This window comes from Leptonychotes weddellii, chromosome 14 (assembly GCF_054177405.1).
Source record: "Leptonychotes weddellii isolate Sample4059 chromosome 14, ASM5417740v2, whole genome shotgun sequence".
In the NCBI taxonomy this organism is placed as follows: domain Eukaryota; kingdom Metazoa; phylum Chordata; class Mammalia; order Carnivora; family Phocidae; genus Leptonychotes; species Leptonychotes weddellii.
The window spans coordinates 2121070-2144540 of NC_138382.1; the positions used below are offsets into that span (position 1 = coordinate 2121070).

Consider the following 23471-nt stretch of genomic DNA (forward strand, 5'->3'; position numbering starts at 1 on the left):
CCACCCCCGGCCGCAGTCCGGAGAGAGGACGTCTCAGGGAGGGTCACGGTGTGGTCCACTCAGACGGGCAACCACTCTCGGGGACACTGTTGGCCACCAGTGCCTCGTTTGGAAACCCAGCTTGGTCCTCCCTGCCTAAGCCTCTCTCCCCAACACCCTGCCCATCGCCCCGGGTGACGCCAACTGGAGACCCTCCCTCACGCCCCTCTGGGGCTATGCAGCTTTGCAGGCCCCGCCCCATGGGCGTCAGGTTTCCCACAACCACCACTGAGGTGGGCATTATCCTTGCACCCTGTTCACAGGTGTGCAAGCTGGGGCCAAGCCTACACAGGTGGAAAATGGCAGAGCAGGGCCCCACACACAGGACGTCCCTCCACGCGGTGGGCAGCCCCTAAGCTGCTCTGCTCCAAGTGTTAGGGGTGCAAGGTGATTAACTGCCACCACCGCGATGAAGTATATGGTCGCTGGCAGCTTCCCGGGCGGTTGTGATCTGCTAGTAAGCGATCAGTAATCCACAGGGGGCTCTATGGAAAGCCTGACAGTCAACCTAAACTCAGACCCAAGAACAGCACGACACTAAACTGACCCCACGAAAGGACACGTGGGTGGCCTCCAAAAGACACATCTACAGCGTGAAACCGTCTAACAGATGGGTAGGCGCTGGTTACCTGCTTACAGAAATATACATATGTTTTTATGGACAGTACGGCTGGGGAGCCTTTGGAAACACATTTTCCCAGAGCCTGTTTACTACAAATTAATCACATTGAATGTACCCACATCCCACTTCCCGGCAAACTTTAGCGTAAGGAGTAAGGGCAGGGCGGGCTTGGTTAGCGCTGGGAGACCATAGCGGCCTCAGCACCTCCACCACGTGCCCCCCTGCAGTGCTGGGCTTTCTTCTCCTCGAGCCAAAGGCTTCTTTCGACCTTGGTGTGTCAAACTGTTTCCTACGAGCGGACTCCAGCTATTACCTAAAATAAGGACCGTGTCACGTGATAGAAACAAGGCAAGAAGCAGAAAGCATGCGGAGACAAGCACAGAGTTTTCAAAAAGCCTAACAAAGCCAGAACTCAACACCAAGTTTCCTGAGTCCGAGAACGGCGCTCCCCCACAGCCCATTACGTTGGCCACCTTTGCTGGAGCCTGCCTGGAACGGGATGGACACCGAGACCGCCTAATCCACCACTGTCTGTCCCACAGCTTCCTTCTACAATGTTATCGCTACTTCCGCCCCCGAGAGCACCGGGACTCTGATCAAGGGAGCACCGGGATTGTTCGCGCCCCCTGCCCACCACTGCTCCCCAGGCGTGTGCCCCTCCCGCACCCCTCTGTCATTTGCCTATGCATCTGTCTCCCTAGGAGCAGGGGCCCGGCAAAGCGGGACAGTCCACACGGGCCAGCACGTGCACAGGAGGCATTAAACGTTCGACAGGTACATCAGGAGAATGTAAGTGAAATGAAACCATCTCCGAAGTGACAGGAGCTATTAAGGGAATTCAGCAGAAACGGCCGACAATTCTCTTTAATGAAACCACCGGCACACACAAGAAGGTAAACAGTCATGCAGTCCCCGTGCCCCCAGACATGGGGCCCAGCGCTCTGCCCACTGACACCGCCCTGCACCTGCCACCTCATGCCCAGGACAAACAACTGGCTGCATAAACCTTCCCACTTCCCTTTGGAATGCTCTCTGTTCAGAATACCGTTCCTTTGCCCTGGCAACTTCCATAAACCATTTTGTACAAATTGGTGGAGATGGATTCTTCCCTTAGCGCGGATTATAACATTGGTGCATTCCCACCATGTGTGCCTGGGGTCGCTTCAGAGAGAAGAGAAACAGCGCTTCTTCTGAACACAGATCTCTTCAGCGAGGAAGACGTAGCACTGCAGTGTTTACCACAATTAAAGTGTGTACATTATTTAGCAGCTCATTACCACAAATAATTGCTTTCTAAAGTTCGATCATTAGACTTTGGCTTGCTAACCCAAAGATATACAACAGGCCGATGTGAATGCCCCAAGTACGAGGCATTTTCTGAGGTCACTATTTAGACCAAATAATTCCACAAACGCAAAAGCAAGCGAAGCACGTGGCCCGCAGAAATGAGCTATTTCACGAACCCCTCCTGGCTTTCCAGTTCTCCTCTTCCAGGTGACCTGAAATGGGAGTTTTTCTAAAGGTTTAAGCCCTACAAGGCTATGACTTTATTAAAAACTATGCTTAACTACAGAACTGGCCCTCAAGGAGTTTAGAATCTGGTTGATGGTGGAGGATCTATACACACCTGCTCAACATCACTGACCCCTTAAACAACTGGTTGCTTCCTAAATTACTACGGCCATGAATGTCTCTGCCTGCAATCCATGCATTTTATTCTCTGTGCATGTCTCTCCTGACACCTTCATTTTCTCTTTAGAAAGAAATCGCACAGTTCAGTGCATTTTGAAACACCAATCTGGTATTAGAGTTTGCGTATAAAGAAACAACCAGCACTACACGTGTCTGCAGCTTCATTATAAAGAGAACTTGGAAGCGGGAGCGTCCCCAAGGTTCTTATGTCAGAGACGCGCATCATGGACATGGATGAACACGTGGAAACCCTGAATACACCAGGTTCTGACTCCCTGTCACCGTCACCAGTGCTCAAGACTTTCCCTCTGGAAATTTCTAGGCTGCTAACTCTGCAATCATTCCTTTCCGAAGTAAAATCACAGGAGTCCATGTTCAAGAGGGCTTACCTGGTAATCTGTGTTCTTGTGCTGAAGTCAAGAGACCTCATTGAGCGGAGAACTTCAATGCACCCCAAGTACTGCAAGGGGAAAAAAACGTAAATCATGAGCCTTGGGGGCAGAGATGAAGAGACAATTCCTAACTGCATCAAGGGCGTTCCTGGAAGCCACACACGTTTCTTAAATCACATTTTAACTTTACGTACATTGTGAGGCTTTGTTCTCTTTCCGTAAAAGCAATAACTCACACCCATGAGTAAGTATCCTCAGTGCCTACGTGGCACCAGACTTGACTCTTCCGAGATCCACGAGTATTTGCATTTCATTCAGAAGTACATTTTTAAAAACTTTTGTTGAGGTATAACATGTACCATAAAGTGCAGAAATCTTAAGTGCATAATTCAATAATTGCTTAAACATGTACTTGCGTGTAAGCACCCCAACATCCCAACATCGTATTTCTATTCCTTTACAAGGGTCTAGAGGTTTATAATTTCTAAAGAAAGAATGAAAACAGTCTAATACCAACATTTTGACCAAATATTCATTATTTAACCAATATATTTAGTTTCAACAAACTATATATCCATTACCCTCATAGTTGCTTTATTTTGGTTTACCAGAAAACCCTCTTCTGCATTATGTAACACAAACTTTCAGAAGTTTCCATTTACACATCTAAATTTGTAGCTAAATCTTTAACCCGTTTCACACCTCTAAGTGTGTGTGCCTGTGTAAATACACGGACATAACGAGAGCTGTAGATAAACAACTAGAACGGTAGAGATACAATACAATATTTGTGTGCCAAAGCCCTTGGGAGCTTGAAGGACAGATGTTTTATACCAATGCCTTTAAATTTAGACTTTGCAGGAAGAGGCCTCATGCTGTGGTACAGAAGAGCCTGCGTTTGAATTATTCAGAAAACCTGAATTGGAGCCTGACTCTGCCGTATCTTGTTATGTAACTTTAAGCCAAGCTTTAACGTTCTCTGGACCGAAGCCTCTACACCCACACACCGTGACTGCCGCTCTAACCCTCGTGCAGCTACGCAACACCACCACCACGGCCACGTGGACGCGATGAACCACATCGCGGGGGTACACAGATCAGACGACCACTGACACCACAGAGTCCCGTGATCACAGGGACCAACATCACAGACTTCCGTGCCTACCAGGACGAGCAACGCAGGGCTATTCAACTCCCAGCGCCGTCAGCATCACACGGTTACACACATACTGCATCCACCATCACAGGGTTCCATGAACGATCCCACTGATCACCCACAGTGATGCCACAAGTCCCGTGAGAAGTAGGAACAACAGTGTGGGGGTGGGGGCGCCGCTGCTATCACGGTGGTGTGGACGTCATCACCACCACGGCAGGGGCGTATGAATCCCACCACCACCGTCACTCGGCTGTGTGAAGACCACAACCAACCTTGCAGCGTGATGGGATGGCCGCATCCATCATTGCCACAGCATGGGGACATCACGACAATATCCCAGAACTATGTGAATTCCGCCACCAGCAGCGTTACAGGTGAAGTAATTAGCATGACCAAAGTGGCAGAATGGTGTCAACAACAACACCACTACTCCTCAAAGTTCTGTGAACACATCACCCCCACCACGCCGTTACGCAATTTCACATCCACAACTGCAGACTTACGGGAACACCCCACGACCACCATTGCAGATGTGTGACTATGACAAGAAGCACTGCAGATATCTGAATATTATGCCACCCATCAGAGAGCTGTTGAATACCACAACCAAAGTTGTGGTTATGTGAACACAACTATTCTCCATCACAGAGAAATGGGAATACTGTGAACACCACCATAGCTATGTGAATACCACCAGCAACACTGCAGTGATATTGAAGTGATCAAAGTCATCACAGAATTATCTGAATGCCGGGCGCCTGGGTGGCTCAGTCGGTTGGGTGGCTGCCTTCGGCTCAGGTCATGATCCTGGAGTCCTGGGATCGAGTCCCACATCGGGCTCCCTGCTTGGCGGGGAGCCTGCTTCTCCCTCTGACCCTCCCCCCTCTCGTGTGCTCTCTCTCATTCTCTCTCTCTCAAATAAATAAATAAAATCTTTAAAAAAAAAGAATTATCTGAATGCCACATCCGGTCTCACAGTTGTGTACTACCACGACTAACGTTGCAGAGCTATGGGAATACCAAACCCACCAACACTGCAGAGTTACATGAATACCATGATGATCATCACAGAGTTTTATGGATGACCCTCCTGGCTGCACATCAATGAACGTATCCCCACACGACCACTGCAGTTATGGAAATATAGCACCACCACCACTGTAGAGTTATGTCAACAACTACCCAACACCACAAATATCCCCACAAGCACCACTGCAGTTATTTGAACACACCACCAAGAGCATCTCAGATTCATGGGGAGACGATCAAAGTAATTGAAGAGGTCTGTGTATACTGTCACCGACGTCAGAGTTATGTGACTACAACCAACAGGCTCACAGTTATGTGGATACCATGACCACCAACAGGGGGTTATGTGAAGGTCACACCAGCCCTGAAAAATTGTGTGAACACCATGACCACCATTTCTGAGTCCTGTGAAGACCATGAATGACTTTGCAGAGGTATTGGATTAGCACGTCCAACACCGTCTCAGAGCTATGTGAAGATCACCACTATGGCCGTGTAGACTTAGCGGAATGCCACAACCACCCTGGCAGAACTAGGAGAGTACCACCACATGGCCATCCCAGAGACACATGAACCCCACAACCATCATCACTTCCACCACCACTGTTGCAGAGACTTATGAATACCATGACCACCAACCAGGAGAGTTATGTGACTCTCCTGACCAAAGTCACAGATTTACATGAATACCACCACCTTGCAGGGATGCATTAATGCCAACACCACCATCGTCACAGAGTTGTGTAGACACCATGACTACGTCACAGGGTTGTCTGAATCATACCATCAGCACAGTCACAAGATACATGACTAGCACCATCAGTTTCGCTCAGTCTCGCCAATGCCGTGACAAATGCTGCAGGGTGGTAGGAACACCATGATGAGCTTCACAGACCATGTGAACACAACCTCCACCAACATCGCAAGGTCGTGGGAATACACGTGGGAATCACATTGTTATTTGACTACCACCTCCACCATCCTCCTCGTGGTATGTGAATACTATGACCAACCTCACAGAGTCACCAGAACAACACCAGCAACAACATCATAGAGTCACAGAAATACAACCACCACAGTTGAAGATGATGTGCACAAACACCAGCACCATGACAGGGCTGTGTGGATCCATGACCAACTCATAGAGCTATGTGAATAGATAGCCAATGATGCAATTATGGGAATACTACCACCAAACTAACCATAGAGTTATGTGACTACTATGACCAACAAAATGCTGTTATGGGGACACCATGACCAACATGACCATAGGGTTACATGACTACCATGACCTACAAAATGGGGTTATGGAGACATCACAACCAACACAGCCATAGAGTTGTGTGATTACCATGACCAACACCACAGGGTTATGGAGACACCATAACCAACCTGACCATAGAGTTTTGTGACTACCATGACCAACACCGAAGAGTTATGGAGACACCATGACCAACACCACGTGACGTCACCACCACACAATCGCAGGTATGGAACATCATGACCACCACGGCAGGCTTATGTGACTACCATGACCAATTACACAGTTCTGTGGATACCACCACACGGTAGGAGAATTACATGAACACCACCACCACCAAGGTTGCAGAGTTATGTGGATACCGTCACCCCACTCCAGGATTATGTCAACATCATGGCAAATGTGCATACCTCCACCACCGCCACAGTCATGCGGACACCACAGTGTCATAGAATTACGTGAACACACCAACACCATCACAGTTTCCTATGTACCACCACCACCAGTATGGAATTCTGTGATCTCTGTGACCGGCACACTTACGTAACTACCACCACGACCTCTGCAGTGGCGTGTAAACTGACTTCTCAGAGTTATGTAGCTACTGCCACCCCCACGAGCCGTGTCATTACCCCCATTGCTGAGAGAGTTGTGTGAATACAGCCACCACCGCTGTCCCAGAGTTACATGAAGACCATGACGAGCTCCAGGGAGTCACATGAATACCACCACCGCCACCCTCGAGTGCTAGGTGAGTGCCACTTCTAACGTCACAGACTTGAATCACGCCCCCAAGGTCTGCAGCCATTTGCCCTCTTACCATCAATGTCTAAGCTAATTTCTATCTTTTATAACACTGTATGGCACTCATCTCTGAATCTTTGACTCTCATGGGCGAAAGTATTTCTTTTTCTTTTTAATTTGCATTTCCCTGATATCTATAAAGATATGTGATTTTTCTCGCATGTGTATTCGCCATTTTCACTCCTTTTTCTGTTAGCTAACTGTTGTTACCTTTGGCCCGGATTCCTATTATATTCCTTATCTTTTTATTGTAGATTAATGGGATGATAATCTCCTATTCAATCATTTTTCTTTTGATGGTTTCTACATTTTACCTGATGCAAGTTGTTACTGCAGGAACATTGTAGTAATTCCTGTAATCACACGTCTATCGTGTTCCGTATGGCTCTGGAGGGTGCTGTGTTGCTCAAGAAGGTCACAATATTCTCCTAAATTGTATTTAACAATATTTTATTACTTACGTGTATGCATTGACTTCTTTACATGTTTTTTTTACTTTATTTATTTGAGGGGAGGCATGCACGGGCACAAGTGGGGGAAGGGGGCAGAGGGAGAGAGAGAATCCTCAAGCAGACTCCCCACTGAGTGCAGAGCCTCATGTGGGGCTCAATCTCACAACCCTGAGATCCTGACCTGAGCCAAAATCAAGACGCTTAACCAACTAAGTCACCCAGGTGCCCCACTTCTTTACGTGTTTTGTTTAATGTTTTTTATTTGGCTTTTTAACCTATTTGGAGTTCATCTGCTTGTACAGGACATGGCATGAGTTAACAAAGTCAGGCTCCAGATGGACTCTTATTTAAGTCCATGCCACTGATCCCCGTCTTCCTGCAGTGACACGCCAACATCGTGGTATATTAAATTGTTTTCTGTATGGACCTTTACCTGAGCTCGATCTTATTACACCTCCTGAGTCAATTCCACGTCTCTTGTGTGTATTTCCTCTTAAGAATTTAAAACTCATGTTGTGAAGTTCCTCTACCCCTCAAAAACTGGATTCTAGTGGAGATTTCCTCTTACCTTGCGAAGAACTTATATTTGCTATTAAATTTTTTATCCCTAATCATGAGTATTGTCTCCATTTTAGATATTTATTGTCTTTAGTAAGACTCTGTGGCTTTATGACATATGTCCCATGCTTTTCTTCTCCAATGTATTCTAAGGCATTTTTTTTTTTTTTTGGTTACCATTAGGTATGACATTTTGATTTTTTCCTTTGCACGTCTATCTGGCTTTCACCAGCAGAGAGAAAGTCTATTGATTTAGGATGTACACAGAAAATTCAATCAATAGGTCCAAGAGATGTACAAAGAACTATGGAAACTGGACAATGGGACCCAGAAAACATCCCAGCGGGGCTAGAAGACCAACATACAAAAGAAACTGTAAAGTCTTGGGGTTTGGATCCAAAAGTTCCTGCACCTGCCTCATACGAATTCCAAAAAAAAAGAAAGAAAGAAACAGAGGAGAAGAAATATTCAAGAACAAAGAGAATAAAATGTTGAGTGTTGGATGAAACAGGAGTGTCTATATTTTTAAGGCAGGCAGAAGAAATATAAAAAGACCCACTTGTGGACACATAGCAGCTCTGTTTCAGGACAAAAGGATCCAGAGAGAAACATCCTGCAGGTGTTCCGTGAGGGGAAGGGACACGGGTTACTCACAGAGCAAGTTCTCTTGCACACTCAGTATGAGAAGACAAACACCACCGTTGGAAGTCTGAAGAAGAGCATATTGAGCCAAGAATCTTAGATCCACCCAAACTGGCATTCAGGTGGGAGGACAAAGCAAGGACTCAGAAAGTTAACCACCCACAGGCACTCCCTGAAAGAATTATTCCAGAAGAACAATGAATATAAAAAACAGGAGGATGTGGGCTAGGAGAAAAATAATAAGGAACAAATCAACAAAAGTCACCGGTACGCCTGGTGCTTCATACTTTCTGACGCATAAGTTTAAATATTTTTTTTACAGTGACAGGGAGCTACATCTCAGAAGACCTCAACGCGGCTGGTCGGGGCAGACCGAAAGAAGAGGTTGGAGCTGGGGAAGCACGAGCTGGGGGGACACGCTGCGTTTTTGGAGGCAGCACAGAAGTGATTAACTGCAGCAGCAAAGACAATGTTCAATCACATACCTGTAAAAAGGCAGTAAAACTCATAAGCAATAAGAATAGGATGACTGACCTTCAAACTGCTAGAGAACAGGAGGAGGAAACAAATAAAGACAGTCCAGCCGACAGAAAGAAGGGGGAAAGCCAGAAATGCACAAAAAAAAGACATGGGGAAAATAGAAATCAAAACAACAGGAACGGGTCCAAACATCTTAGTAATCATAATAATCGTGAATTGATCAAACCCACCAATTAAAAGTCAAAGCTTTCACCCTGGTTAAAAATAAGGTGCATTACATGGAGTGACAAAGACAAGGCTGACAAGACAGAGCAGATTCTCGACCAGGCAAAGGCCAGCAAAAGAAACCAGGGATCGAAGGGGGTCATTGTCTTGTTTCCGATTGTAGGAAACACAACATGAATTAAGCTTAAGAAACGTGCAAGATCAAATTGAAAAAAACCTTTAATGAAGGATAAATAAATTAAAGAAAACCTGCATCTGTGGAAAGATGTGTCATGATTTCTGGACTGCAAGATTTAATACTAAACAAATGTCAATTTTCCCCCAAATCAATCTATGATTTTACTGTGATGCCACCTGAAGTCTCAACAGGATTTTTTCCTAGAGCTTGGAAAATTAATTCCAAAGTTTAATGATACAGGAAGATTCTGAAGAACATGAGTACGTGACGGGCCACACATCCAGACCACACGGCTGAGGGAGGCCGGGTGAGGCGTGTGCCGTGCCCACCGCAGCGTAGGATTGGCACGGCCTCTATGACATGCTCACCTTACCCCATCCCCAAAAATAAATCCCGAAAGGATTAAAGAGTGAAGGCTGAGGAACAAACGTACAAAAGCATTATAAGAAAACATAAAATACTATTTCTGTACCAAGGCCTAAAACTCAAAGGCCGTAAGGTAACTCATGAAAATTAATAATTTTTGTTAGCAAAGACAAGCGATATAAATACCATAAAAAGACAAATGAAAGATTAAGAAAAAGGCAATCAATTTAACAGGGAAAAAATTAATGACCAGGCCACTCCAAGAGTTTCTGTGAGTCATTAAGTAAGCCCATCAACTCAAGAGAAAACAATGGGCAAGAGATCAGAGCAATTAAACCCAAACAGAGAGATCATTTTTCACCCAGCTGAATGGTCAAACTGCGTGAGGAAGCAGGAAAAAGGGCCCTCCCTTATGTTCCTATAATTTGGTGAAAACTTTTTGGAAGACTCTTTGGGAGTATCTATGGAAATGGAAAAAGCACTTGTCTTTGACCCAGCAGCATCATTTGTAGACATTTATTCATGTGTGAGTGCGTGAAATTGTACGTACAAAACATTCATTGCATCACTGCCTGCATAGTTACAATGTGAACCCCTTCTCGAATGTTCATCCATAAATGCTTGGCTAAACACTTAGGGCACATCCAAACTATGATTCCAAATGCGGCCATTTTTAAATGATTGAAGCTCTCAGAGTCTCCAGGGGACACTGTCACTTCCTCCACATTGTACTGGTTAAAGTAAGTCACAGGGTCAGCCCAGATTCAAGGGGAGGGGCTTGGTCCGTTGGGTCCACCTCTGGAGACAGGAGAGCAGAGACGAAGAGGGAGCCGGTGGTCCACGAGGAGCCGTGGGAAGGAGGCCCTACCTCTGATGCTGCTGCGTTGCTTACCCTTTTTATGACAAGAACATATACATCCATCACTTGTACAATCACAAAATGATGAAAAATTGTAAATACTTTCTACCAAAACAAAAAAAGACCATGCTTATAAACATGGACCTCGATGCGATGATGCAGGATTGGTCACAAAGCGTCCCCCACGGACATCTGGAGACTCTAACTACAGGGACCTGGGACCTCCCTCCTGGGCCTCTGGGGCGTCACCTCGCTCGGATGTGCCAGGGGAAGGGAGGTGCTCAATGAAACCAGCCACGCCTCTCAGATGGGCCTCACTGAACTCCATCCCCCAGCCTCAGCTATAGTCAGGGATGGGTGTGGGATCCCAGCCAGGCCAACGAGTCACAGTCCCAGGGTTCTGGCAGGAACTGCCTGGACCATCTACCATCCAGGAGCGGCAAGGTCCAGCGCAGCTTCTGAGAACTGACAGTTAACGGAACTGCTCCTGAGCCGCCAAACCTTCCTGGCTGGAGAAACTTAGGAGACTTTATGAATCATTAATCCCGGTGATTTCCACCCTCAGTGACTATTAGAGGCATCTTTAAAAAGACAATAGAGTCATAGCTTCCAAATTTTGAGGGAGAATAATTTCCTGAGTGAGACTTCAATGCCCACCTAACTATACAGTAGGAGGGAAGGAAGAGTAGAGAATACTCAGATATGTTCAGATTCAGACGCTGTACCACGCAGGAACTCTCTCTGAAGGAATTCCTTGAGGTTGTGCTCAAGCAGGAATGAAAATGAAGCCAAGACAAAGAAATGGGAAGCAAGAAGCTACGTGTAATTACCAATGAAATGGTTAAGTCTACGCTAAGTCTTGGGTTGTGACATGTGACGTGTGACATTAATATGACAATTATCTGAATCTAAAGCCCCATGTTCGTCTGGCGGGTGGGCCGCGCCTGGAGGAGGGAGGGTGGTGATGGTGGGGAACGGAAGGACCGGAGCCTCTTGTCTCCTTTGGGTGAGGACACTGACTAGCTGCAGACCTCAGAGCTGGTATTACAGAAACACTAGTGGTTCAAGTTGTGTGTTATGTTTTAAGGTAATTTCGAGTGACAGATACACAGAGGAAAGGCAACTCCTGTCATCAGCGGCAGGGTGAGTGCACGTGCTGGCCCAAGGGAAGATGGGGGCAAACTCTTGGGGAACCGTGTGGTCTCTCCTCCCGAAGCCAAATGTGTGCCTCCCCTGTGACCCAGCACCTCCACTCCGAGAGCGATGAGTCCCTCTGCCCTCCAAACAAATGTGCAAGCACACTCATGTAGCGCTGCCCATGAAACCCCAACACTGGAGACACAACTCAGTATCCATCTGCAGCATGATGAAGAAGCCAAGAGCAATATAGTCACGCGAGGTGGTGGTGACACAGCAATGAGGACAGAAGAGCCACCACTGCACACCACAGCTCTCTCCGCAGCTGGCTCACTCCGACCACGTCACGTGGACCGAGCCCCCACCCGTGGCTGACGCTCATCCAGGTACCAGCCGGACGCCAGCGGACAGGGTCAGTGAGCTTGTGCACTGACTGAGGATCCGTTCTAGTGGGGAGAGCAGGTGAATCGATGTGAAGAAAGGGTCGGTCTGCTGTTCCCCTGCCGTTTGGGCTTCACATGCCACGTCCCCACCCACGCTCTGGCCACACCAAGCTTTTCATGGGTCCCACGGCCTGTGTCCACATATGCGATTTCCCCTGCCTGCAAACTCGTCTCCTCCCCCATCCCCTCCTCTGCTCCCCTTCTCGAACCCTGCCCATCCCTAATGATTCCCACCGAAGATCAGACCCCGAGAAAGGGCCCCTCCCCGCCTCGAGCAGTAGCGTTCCTGAGCCCGTGAGCGCACTGTGTTGTGCGTCCACAGAACCCACGCCCGTGACCGCGGTGCCTCCTCACCGTTTGACAACTCACAGTGCTCAGTGGAGACAATGTCGGGACTCAAAACCGAGAAAAGTTAAACCTGTCATCCCTCCCTTCTTGTCAATTCCCTAAGACCCCAGCTCACCTCCAAAATGTGGAGTTAATGCCCTGTGCCATCATCCGCAAATCCACTGCGGGCTCCAGCACCCACTTACATAATGTCATCCAGAGGACGCTGCCGGGCCGTGTCTTTACCCCTGTCCACTTTCCTAGTGCCTCACACATAATAGGTACAAATAAATGTTTGTTGAATGCATTCACCATGGGCTAACCAAGTTAGAGTTGCTTTGCACATCCTCCAGTGACCAGAAATAGATGGCTTATAATACTTATTCGATCATGCAGGAATCTCGTGAACCATAGCTTTCTATTAACTTTTTGTTTCACTTATTAGCACTAATTTGTGCTGGTTTGTGATACATAATGTATCTGAACATTCTCTGCGTCTCTGGAATTCAGACATCTGACTGTTCTGTGGGCCTTTCCCCCTAGTGAACTAGTCCAAGTGACTGATCAAGGGAGTGCATGTGCAGGTCATTAGCAGTGACAGAAAAATGGGGGATGCTGATCTCAGCAAAGGAAGAGGGAAGCAAAAGTACATTATATTTGCAATAAGTAGGTCTGTAATTATCTCAAAAAAAGTTAAAAAAAATTTTTTTCAGGGAAAAAAACGTAGACTGTAACACTAGTGCGATAAAATTCAACATTTGCTCTCAGTTTACCTAGGTGCCTATTTTCCCCATCTAGAGTAGCAACCTGCAAATGACTGCAGGTCACCCTCAGTTGGGGCTACAGGCGTATTCCCTAAAAGATCAGCAAGTTGACATCTTCCCAATTAAATCATACGCTTAGAGTTTCCCAACGATTCTTTATCATTTTAAGATGAATATATATTTTGTGAGTTAACTACGTAATCTTTAAATCTGCATGTTAACTGGCCTGTGGCTTTGAAGCCAAGTATACCATAATTCCACAATTCAACATTTATCCAGTGCTTTTATGTGCCAAGCATGGGGTATACACATGGACAAGAAAGACCCCTGGCTTCCAATTTCACGCCTGTCTTCTGTTCAGTGAAAAGCATGAGACAACAGTTGCTGGTCTGGCGAATGACAAAGTCCCGAAGAACGTGCACGTATTTGCGCATTTTGCTGGCTAGTCTGGCAAGAGCGGACTTTGGACGCACACAGCCCTAGGTTACAGAGCCACTTCATGGCTGACCACCTGTGTGAGCCTCAGCAAATCCTTGGACATTTCTGAGTCCCTGTTTCTCCATCTGTAGAATGGGATGACTGTGAGATATACCCAAGACGGCATGGGTTTTAAACAAGCAGCATTACGCCACGGATCATCAATGCAAGCACTGGACTCCATACTCCGAGCATTGACTCTTCATCCACAGCACATTCCTGCGATAAGCATTTCCAACTGGCTTTTCATAAAACTTGCGCCAATGCGCACATCAGCTCACGTTTCCCCTCTGTCTTTGCCAACTCTGCAGGATGCCATTATGGGTGATTTATTTTCATTTTGTTATTTATCTGAATATCCTAATTTTTACAATAAACTTGACTGCTTCAGAAATGAGATTTTGCTGACAGGTCAATGCCCCATCTCTTTCGTCTAATCCAGGGCAACGTTGAGGGGTGCAGTCGGAACAGGGGCTGCCCCTCTGCCCTCCCAAGACCCTTCTCACTGCCCCTGTTATCCAGAGCACCTTCCTCCCTCCTCTTCCAGACAACTGCCGCTTACATTCGGGCCTCAGATCCTCCACGAAGTCACTTACCTCCGGCTCATTTTATTTAGCATGGCTGCATTTTTTGTGATTATGTTTTATTGAAATATAATTCACATGCCATCAGAATTCATCATTTTGAAGTGTTCAACCCCGTCATTTTCAGGATATTCACAGTACGGTCCAACCACCACGACTATTTAATTCCAGAACATCATTATCACCCTAGAAAGAAGCCTGGATAGGGACCCCTCAGGAGTCGCTCCCCACGCCCAACCCCTGGCAACCCCTAATCCACTTCCTGTCTCTGCAGAGTTGGTGGTTGTGGACGTTATAAGAGGAATCAGGCGGTATGTGCGTGTCTTTTTGTGTCTGGCTTCCTCACCCGTCACAGCTTTTCAGGGTCCATCCATGTTATAGCAGGCGTCAGCATTTCACTTCTTTTTATAGCTGAATACTAATCCATTGTATGGACAGACCACATTCTGCTTCTCCGTTCACAGCTGGTGGACACCTGGTTGTTTCCACGTCAGGGCATTATGAGCAATGGTGCTGTGAGCATCCACGAAGGAGTCTCCCTGCGAACATGGGTCCTCAGTTCTCTTGGGCATTCCCCCGTGAGTGGAATCGGGGGTCACGTGGCAACTCTGCTTAGCCTTTTCAGGAGCAGCGGCAGTGTTCTACGTCCCTGTCACCGGTGGAGGAGTCCCAGTTTCCCACAGCCTTGTTATCGCCCATCGTTTTTATTTCAGCTGACCTAGTGGGCGTGAGGTGGGACTTCATGGTGGTTTCGATTTGCAATTCCCTGATGACGCGGAGCATCTTCTCACATGTTTATGAGCCATCTGTATGTCTTTTTCAGAAAGATGTCTATTCAAATCCTTTGCTTATTTTTTAATAAGGTTATTTTTATTTTTATTGTTGAGGTGAAATAATTCTTCATATATTCTGGATGCCAGTCCCTCATCAGACACACGACTTGCAAATATTTTCTCCCATTCTTTGGTTGTCTTTTTACTTTCTTGGTGGTGTCCTTTGAAGCACAAACGTTTTTCATCTTGATAAGTTCAATTTATCTATTTTTGTTGTTGCCTGTGTCTTTGGGGTCATATTTAAGAAACCATTGCCTAATCCGAGGTCACAAATATTTACCCTTGTGTGTTTTCCATGAGTTTTATGGTTTTAGCTCTCACAATTAGGGCTTTCATCCATTTGGAGTTCATTTTTTATGTGATGTGAGAAAGGCTCCAACTTCATCCTTTCCCATGTGAACATCTAGTTGTCCCACACCATCTACTGAAGACAATTCTCCATCGAATGGCCTTGGCACTTTTGTCAAAAATCAACTGACCAAAAAATGTATGGACTTACTTCTGGTCTCTCAATTCTGTTTCATTGATCTAAGTGCCTATACTTAGGCCCATAATATAGTTCTTTAAATCAGAAAATGTGAGTCCTCTAACTTTGTTCCTCTTCATCAGGATGGTTTTGGCTATTTGGGGCATTGATGTATTTTATAAACTATTTGATTAGTAGTTTAATCAAGTCTCTATTTGATTAGTTTATTTATTTGGTGAGTCTGACTTCTTCACCAGAACATAAGTTGAAGGACAGCAGAGACCACATCTCCTTTTTTTATTCCCAAATGTGCCATCATTACCTATATGGGGCCTAACACATAATAGAAACTCAGTGCAATTTGTTAAATGAATGAATGATCAAACACTCAATTTTTATAATGATAAATAGAAACAGCCTAAATATGCAAAAATAGGACAATGTTGGGGCGCCTGGGTGGCTCAGTCGTTAAGCGTCTGGCTTCGGCTCGGGTCATGGTCCCAGGGTCCTGGGACTGAGCCCCGCGTAGGGCTCCCTACTCGGCGGGAAGCTTGCTTCTCCCTCTCCCACTCCCCCTGCTTGTGTTCCCTCTCCTGCTGTGTCTCTCTCTGTCAAATAAATAAATAAAAAATCTTTAAAAAAACAAAAATAGGACAATGTTTAAGTAAGTTATAAAAATTAATGCGATAGAATATCATGCAACTATTAAAAACCATGCCTTCCAATAATATTTAACGATTTGGAGAATCACTGAGCCTGACCTCAATTTTGCAAAAGTGAAAATAAAGGACGAAAAAAGTCACGGAAATTTTGATAGAAGTCATCACGGAAATCTGGGATTACAGTTGATTTTAATTTCTTCTTTTGCTTTTCACTATTTTCGACTTTTTTCTGTAATTAGCATGTATCGCTTCCATAAAAGAAAGCTAAGCATGGTTAACTAAAAGTATCCACAGACATCCAATTGTTGCATGGACATCTGGATTTGCAGTCATAGTGATCCCCTGCTGGGATTTTGTTGTTCATGAAGCCGACCCCTAGTGACTTGAATGGTTTCAAATTCTATCGTGGAGGGGGCCACATGTGAAATCAGGGTTGAAGCCGTGGGTTGTAAAATCAGTATAGACGAGCCTCTGGCCCAGTCTCATCCATGACGTGGTGAATCGTCACTCAACAACCTGTGAGAACCCAAGGCCAGGGAGGGTTGTGAACTTCGCCTCTTCCAAACCCCCAGTGGGGACCAGTGAGCCTGAGCATGTGCAAATGCTACCACCCACCCAATCAGAGTTCAAATGTCATCAACCTACAGAGTGGCAACTTTAAATTCAAGTAAAATTCTGTCTGCAATCGCTATTGAAAAATCAGAGACTCCAAAATGACTTGATTTAGGGATACTTATTTTGTTATGACTGTTTATATATATTTGAGAATAGGCTAACTCTAGATTTCACTAATTTGCCTTATCTACTTTATATAGGATTACAGATCACTAAAGGTATATACTTACCAAAATTTCCTACAAAAACAGCCTTAAATTTGTTGAGAAGTTACTATTCATGTTAAAGGAATGGCCATACCTAACAGCCCCAGTTTGGCCAATATTGCTAAGTATTTTTTTCATTTAACAGGTCAGGGACATAAACTAACCCAGAATACTGGACCCCCGCACTGACTGGCTGGGGAATGAAGGGAGCCCAGCAGGGCCTGGGAATACGGTCAGGAGTCTGCGTGGGCGTCACAAGCGTATATATGTGCTCACTGACCTGAACGTTTAAGGTGGCATGGTTTGCTACACACGGACCAAAAAAATATTTTGAAAAAGATCATTGCTTTTAAGAGAGTCTTTGAAATGATTTTATTTTTAATGCTCATCTTTTTCTGATAAATAACGTGTGTTCATTCTACAAAACTTTGGAAAATACTATCAGCATCAAAAAATTAAAATCGTTTCTAATCCACCCTCCACAACAACTTGGCATGATGATAAATGCCGCTTGAAGCCCCGGGACAGCTCAGCTCTGTTCACCTCCTTATAGGGTGGATGTCAAGCTCTCTACCAACACCGGTCAACTTGGACCCCGAGGCACCAGCTGCGGCCGCACAGACCTGCCCACCCTGACCACGTCTGCCTCCACCATTCAGGCTGCTTCCTCCCACCAGCTGCAGGTTACTACCCAGCCATTCGCTGCCCCCCCAAGATAGGCCTGTGCCCCCTCCTGCCGTGGCCCCAAGACCCTCTGCAGAAGCTGTGAAGCTGAGAACCCGAGGCGGGGGCCAGGAAGGCCATCGGTCCCCTCCACCGTCCCCTCCACCCCAGGCTGGACCTCCACACCTGCCCCGTGGAGCAGGTTCACCTGAGTCAGGAGGTGGGCTGACCAGTCTTGTCACAGGACAGAACTCTTCCTCCAGTAATGGAGTCACCGATCTCGCTCACACAGAGAAGGCAGAGGTTGGCCCTGACCCCTGGAGCTCTGGAGAGCTGAGCCCCGGCCTCAGATTCAAGGGCCACGGGCGGCCCAAACAGCCAGCATTCACGTGCCACCCGCCAGGCCTGGTACCAGCCGCCCTTCCGCCGTGCTCTGCCCCACGTCAGACGAGGGACTTGAGGCTCAGAGGCGCCCCCGGGAAGCGGAAGGCGAAGAGCTAAGTAAAGCCGTCCTCCTGTCCAGAGGCCCGGGGCACCCAGAGCCAGACACGCGCTCCGCCGGTGGGCACGGCACCGCAGGACAGCCTCGGGGGACACGAGGGCTGGCCACCGAAACAGGTGACGACCCGCTTTCGGCTTGCCCGTGTTCTTTGTTGGGTTTCCTCCCGCTCCCAGACAGGGAGGAAGCTGGCCATTTGGGTTCAGCAAACCCTGCATCCAAGCTTCCTTCTCTCTCCGTCTTTCATCTCACGGAGAAGATTATATTAACACAAGTGCCATCTCAGCTTTCATCAAAGCAACCAGGAAGCCTTTGTGAGTGCTGGCTGGTGGCGTGTGTCATCCGCCTCACGTATGGTGGGGACGCTGAGTCAGAGGGAGGAAGGACGGCCAGGGCTCGGGTAAAAGGAAACCACTGAGCTCCGTTTCAACCGAAAATCACAGCAGTGCAAGAGGCCGCATCTGTTCTTCAAAGTCAAAGGGGGCGAGCGGAGCAACACTCCAGAAGCACATACCGGAGCTGCTGCTAAAGCCCAGTCACCGCTGATGTGCGAAGGACGCAAAGCTAGCCGGCCCTTTCTATTCAGGCGTGTCCCCATTTACCACCAGGGTCCCCACTCGGACCCCACACTAGCTGCTTGGTCTTAGAAAATGCCATCTGTCCCCTTGAGCACTGCTTTTCTTCAGCCCTCCTTCCCCCTAAAATAAGCTGGCCTGGGCCCCGCTCGCTCGCAGTCCTGGATCTCTGCCACACTGGAGCATGCTCTGCACCACAGGCCCTTTGCACGGAGCCAGCCGGGCTCTCCTAGCCCCGAGGAAGCAGCCGTGGGCCATGCCTGCTCTGGAGAGCACGGGGCCAGCCCGGAGCCGTGGCGGGATCTGCGAGACAGCCCCCATCCCATTCCTGCCACGCTGATCTCTGTCTTCTCTCTTTTCATCTTGCTGGGTTTATCCATCTCATTGATTTTTTTCCTATTGATTTTCTGTTTTTCATTTCATTGCTTTGTGCCTTTACCTTTGTGATTTCCTTCCTGCTGCTTTCTTTCCATGTATTTTGTTCTTCTTTTTTAGCGTCTTGAGAGAGACACTTAGATTATTGGTGGGAGAAATGTTCTCTTCTCCCGTGCAAGCACCTGGTGCCGCGAACGTCCCTCCCTGCTCTGTTCCATCGCATCCCACATACTTTGATATGTGGTGCCTTCATGTTCATTCAGTTCTGTGTATTTTTAAATTTCCTTTGAGATGTCGCCTTTGTCCTTTGTTATTTATAGGCATGTTGCCTAATTTCCAAGTGTTTGGAGATTTTCCCGTTGTCTTTCTTCATGAATTTCTAATTTGAATCCATTCTGAGTTTCAATCATTCTGCTTAGACTCGTTCTTCGGCTCCAGCTAGGGTCTATCTTGTGGGCCGCCGCACGGGCACCAGATAAACCCACTTCCTCTGCTTTGGCTTCACCGAGTACTCTATGCGTGGCCCTGGTTCGTGGGGTTGAGTGTCGCTCGGTCCCGTGTGGCCCTGCTGATTTTCTGCACGGAGCCTGGCGGCAGCTCAGGGTACACTGCCGGAGGCTCCCACCAGTGCTGTGCTTGTCCCCGTCTCGAGACACACATCATTGCATCATGCTCTCTGCTCGCCTGACCATCCCTCGTGGAGATCTCTTCCAGTCAACCATGGCAGGACTCTCAGGCTCGGTCTTAAATGGCTGCACATGGCCGCAGGGTGTGGACGCATCAGAACTCGCTGCCCACCCCACCCCCACCCCGTCTGTGACGGGGCATTCGCTTTGCTGGACAGGCAGCACAATCCCCAGGGGCCACTGCACTGGCCTTCTCCATTGCAATTCTGAGCCCCGATGGCAGAGGCTGTGGCTGGAGGCCCGTAGGAGTCCCGTGGCCTGCAGCAGGCAGTGGGCGTGGAGGGTGGGTGGCAGAGGTGAGTGTGCATTGAGCCTTTTAATAAAAGGAAGTGTGACTCCGAGAATCATGAATAATGCTGCTTGGAGATCACAAGGAACCAGCTGTAAGGGAAGTCCTACCCCCCTTTCCTGGATCTCAGGCAAAGATGAACTCACCCCCCGTTGTGTGGGCATATGAGCTAAGGCCCAGATTATCCTCAGGACAGGGCAAAACTCTAAGAATAGCCTGAATGGCAATTGGACCAGGTTCCTTCTATGGGTAGAATCTTACATGGGAATCTACAGGCTGGGATGTGAGCAGATCAGAGAAGCCAAGAAACAGTGAGGTCGAGTCTGTGGGCGGCGGAGTAAGAAACGTTAGCTTAGAGAAACAGAGGAGCGGACACATACCTCGGGGACCTTGCCTGGTGAGGAAGGAGATCCGCCCTACCAACGCCGGCAATCCCCCGGGGACAGCAGCACACAGGCCCCTCCAGTAAATGGGGAGCATCCCCCCGACTCTGAGGCGCAGCAGCCTGAGCCACTGACACGTGGAGGCTGAAGCCTTGCTGCCCTCTGACCTGGGCCAGCCCGGTGGAAGGTCAGCCCCATCCGAGCAAACGCCGGGCTGCTCCCTCCTCCAGTGGGTTTCCTGCACTGACTCCCCGGCCTGGAGCATCCGCCAGCCCCCCGCCCGCACAGACCTGACAGTCTCCCAGGACCTGCACCAGCCCCGGCCCTCCGTGAAGCCCTCCTGCCAGCTCCAAGCCCCCTCCACCCTCCCCAGGCCACCAGCAGCTTACTGGACATGAACCTGCTTGTGTGTTTCCAATGGAGCATCATTCCCTGCTCAACGGGATCGTGCACTCCTTTTGGAAAATAGTCCTGAACCTCCTTCACAACCTAGAATCCCCTCCACGGGGGACTGATGGCCCCCGCAAAACACTTCCTGCATCCACTCACCCTCCCTCATCTTTTTCATAAATCCGGTGCTTTCCTTGGAGGTGGGGGCACCAGGAAGTGCTCAGGAGGTTAGCTTTCTGGGTGGAAATGTCCTGATGAAATCTGGCTATACAATATTTAACTTCATAATGACCACTCACGGCTCTCATTAAAGCTGATTCTCTTACCGAAACCTTCCCATAATGAGCTTTAAAGAGAATTCGTGGGTCTGCTAATCATGCTTCCCATCTACAGAACAGCCTGTGAGGACTCTGGCTGGACCCTGCACACATGTCTGTTCATATAAAGAGTAATTATCGAGCAATCTTTTAATAGAAAAGAATCCAAAATGTGCCTCTTTGGAGTTAAATTCTTAACAGCCACGTACATGTAAGTAGGCCCCAGGTCACCCCCCGACTGGTCCCCTCTGCTCTGTCTGGATCCCCCCTGGCCCTCAGCCGCCTCTCTCCCCGGTCTCTGCCACTGTCTGCCTACCCGAGGCTCTGCGCCCAGAGGGGTCTTGGGAATACCTGGAGGACCACCGTCCCCACAGCTCCTGGCCTCATCACACATGGAAGCCCCCCAGTGAGTGACTTCCCCCATAGGGAGTGACTTCCTTGAGAGCGGGGGCCATTTGATTTCTCTTGGGTTCTCAGGGGCCCCAGGGGTAGGCACCTGCTGGGGACTGAAGTGATGACTACAAAGGCAAACTGGAGCCTAGGGCCCTTACAGAGAGATCCTTAGCTCACAGAGCTTTATTAGAATAAAGGCCAAGACGGGGTAGAGAGAAGGGCCCAGATGGGGAGAATGTGAGTGAAGGCCAGAGGTGCAGCAGGTCTGGGGGGACCCAGCTCTTTCCTGTGGCCACAGTGTTGGGGCTCAGAGGACAAGACAAGGGCCAGACCATGAACGACTGTGTCTCCTGACGAGGAGCCGGACAGACCTCTGCCTGCAAAGGCCAGCAGCAGAGAGCATTCAAACAGGAAGCCAAGACACGTATGTCACAAAGATAAATGATTCACCACATTAACAGAAGAAGGTGAAAAATACCTATTTATCTCACTAGATGCTGAAAAAGCCCTTGAAGAAATTCAACAACCATTTCAGATTTTTTTTTTTTTTTTTAACTAGGGTTATAGGAATTATTTCTTGACGTGGGTTCCACCTGTCCTCGTGCCGGGAGGGGCAGGCTGGGCACATCGGTGGGCCGCGGTCCCAGCCCTGGGGTGGGTGGGGGGCAGGTGAAACCACACGGGCACGGCTTGGTCTGTGGGGGTTTTAGCGCAATTGAAAATCGGTACCCATGTGAGGCCCACCCACTCAGGAGGCCACCCCCATGCTCAGTGCCCCCACCATAAAGACACTCCTCATCCACTGCATACTGTAGATCTTCTATGCTAAATTCAAATTTTTCTTTCTGTTCTTTACCAATATGCATGGCTGGCCATTTCTTTCCATATCATCTGAAACCATCTCACTTCTGAATTGAACAATTCCGTTTGACTTCATCAGTCCTTGACGATTTTCATTTAACAGGCTGGGTCCTCACCGTACTTCCTCTGAACCCACCGAACATCGCAGGCAGGAGTGCCGTGCAGTCTGGCCCTGACCCTGAGCGGCACGGCCCGGGCACGGCGGAGCAGGCCCCTCTCCACCAGCCCCGGGGGGCTGTTGGGAGCACAAGGTGTCCCGCCATGACACCAGCCACCACCAGAGACAGGCCACCCTGCTGGGCCACGTCCCTGCGCCGAGGCGCCACATCCAGGCGAGGGCTGTGGGCTTTGCACACCTTTGGGACGAGCCTATTGGCTGGAAAGCCAGCCTCTCACGTGGGTTTGCACGTTCGCTGCCCGCATTCTCCGTTACCAGGACTTTGCTGAAATAACATGTATCATGCCTTCCTCACCAATAAGACATAATCAAAGATAAAACACAGCGGGAAAATAGAGAAGAAAGAAGTCTATGCTTTGCAGGATTAAAGTGTGGTCAAGAGCTTATCTTTCCCAGAATGATTTTCTCTTAAACATGAATATGAAAAAATGAATGAGATAATCAGGCATTTCTGTAAATATGACGTTTAGTATTTTCTTTTCTTTTCTTTTTTTTTTTTTAAAGATGTATTTGACAGAGAGAGACACAGCGAGAGAGGGAACACAAGCAGGGGGAGTGGGAGAGGGAGAAGCAGGCTCCCCGCTGAGCAG

At 48.1% G+C, this 23471-nt stretch overlaps 1 protein-coding gene across 1 annotated transcript in view; it reads right to left on the reverse strand.

Annotated features, from left to right (window-relative positions):
• The window catches only part of SHC3 (SHC adaptor protein 3), an 87677-nt gene that overhangs the window by 58830 nt on the left and 5376 nt on the right, over positions 1-23471 (reverse strand). The window contains exon 2 of the mRNA XM_081802729.1: positions 2743-2813. Within this exon, the coding sequence (XP_081658855.1) occupies positions 2743-2813 (71 nt within the window). The remainder of the gene's footprint in view (positions 1-2742; positions 2814-23471) is intronic.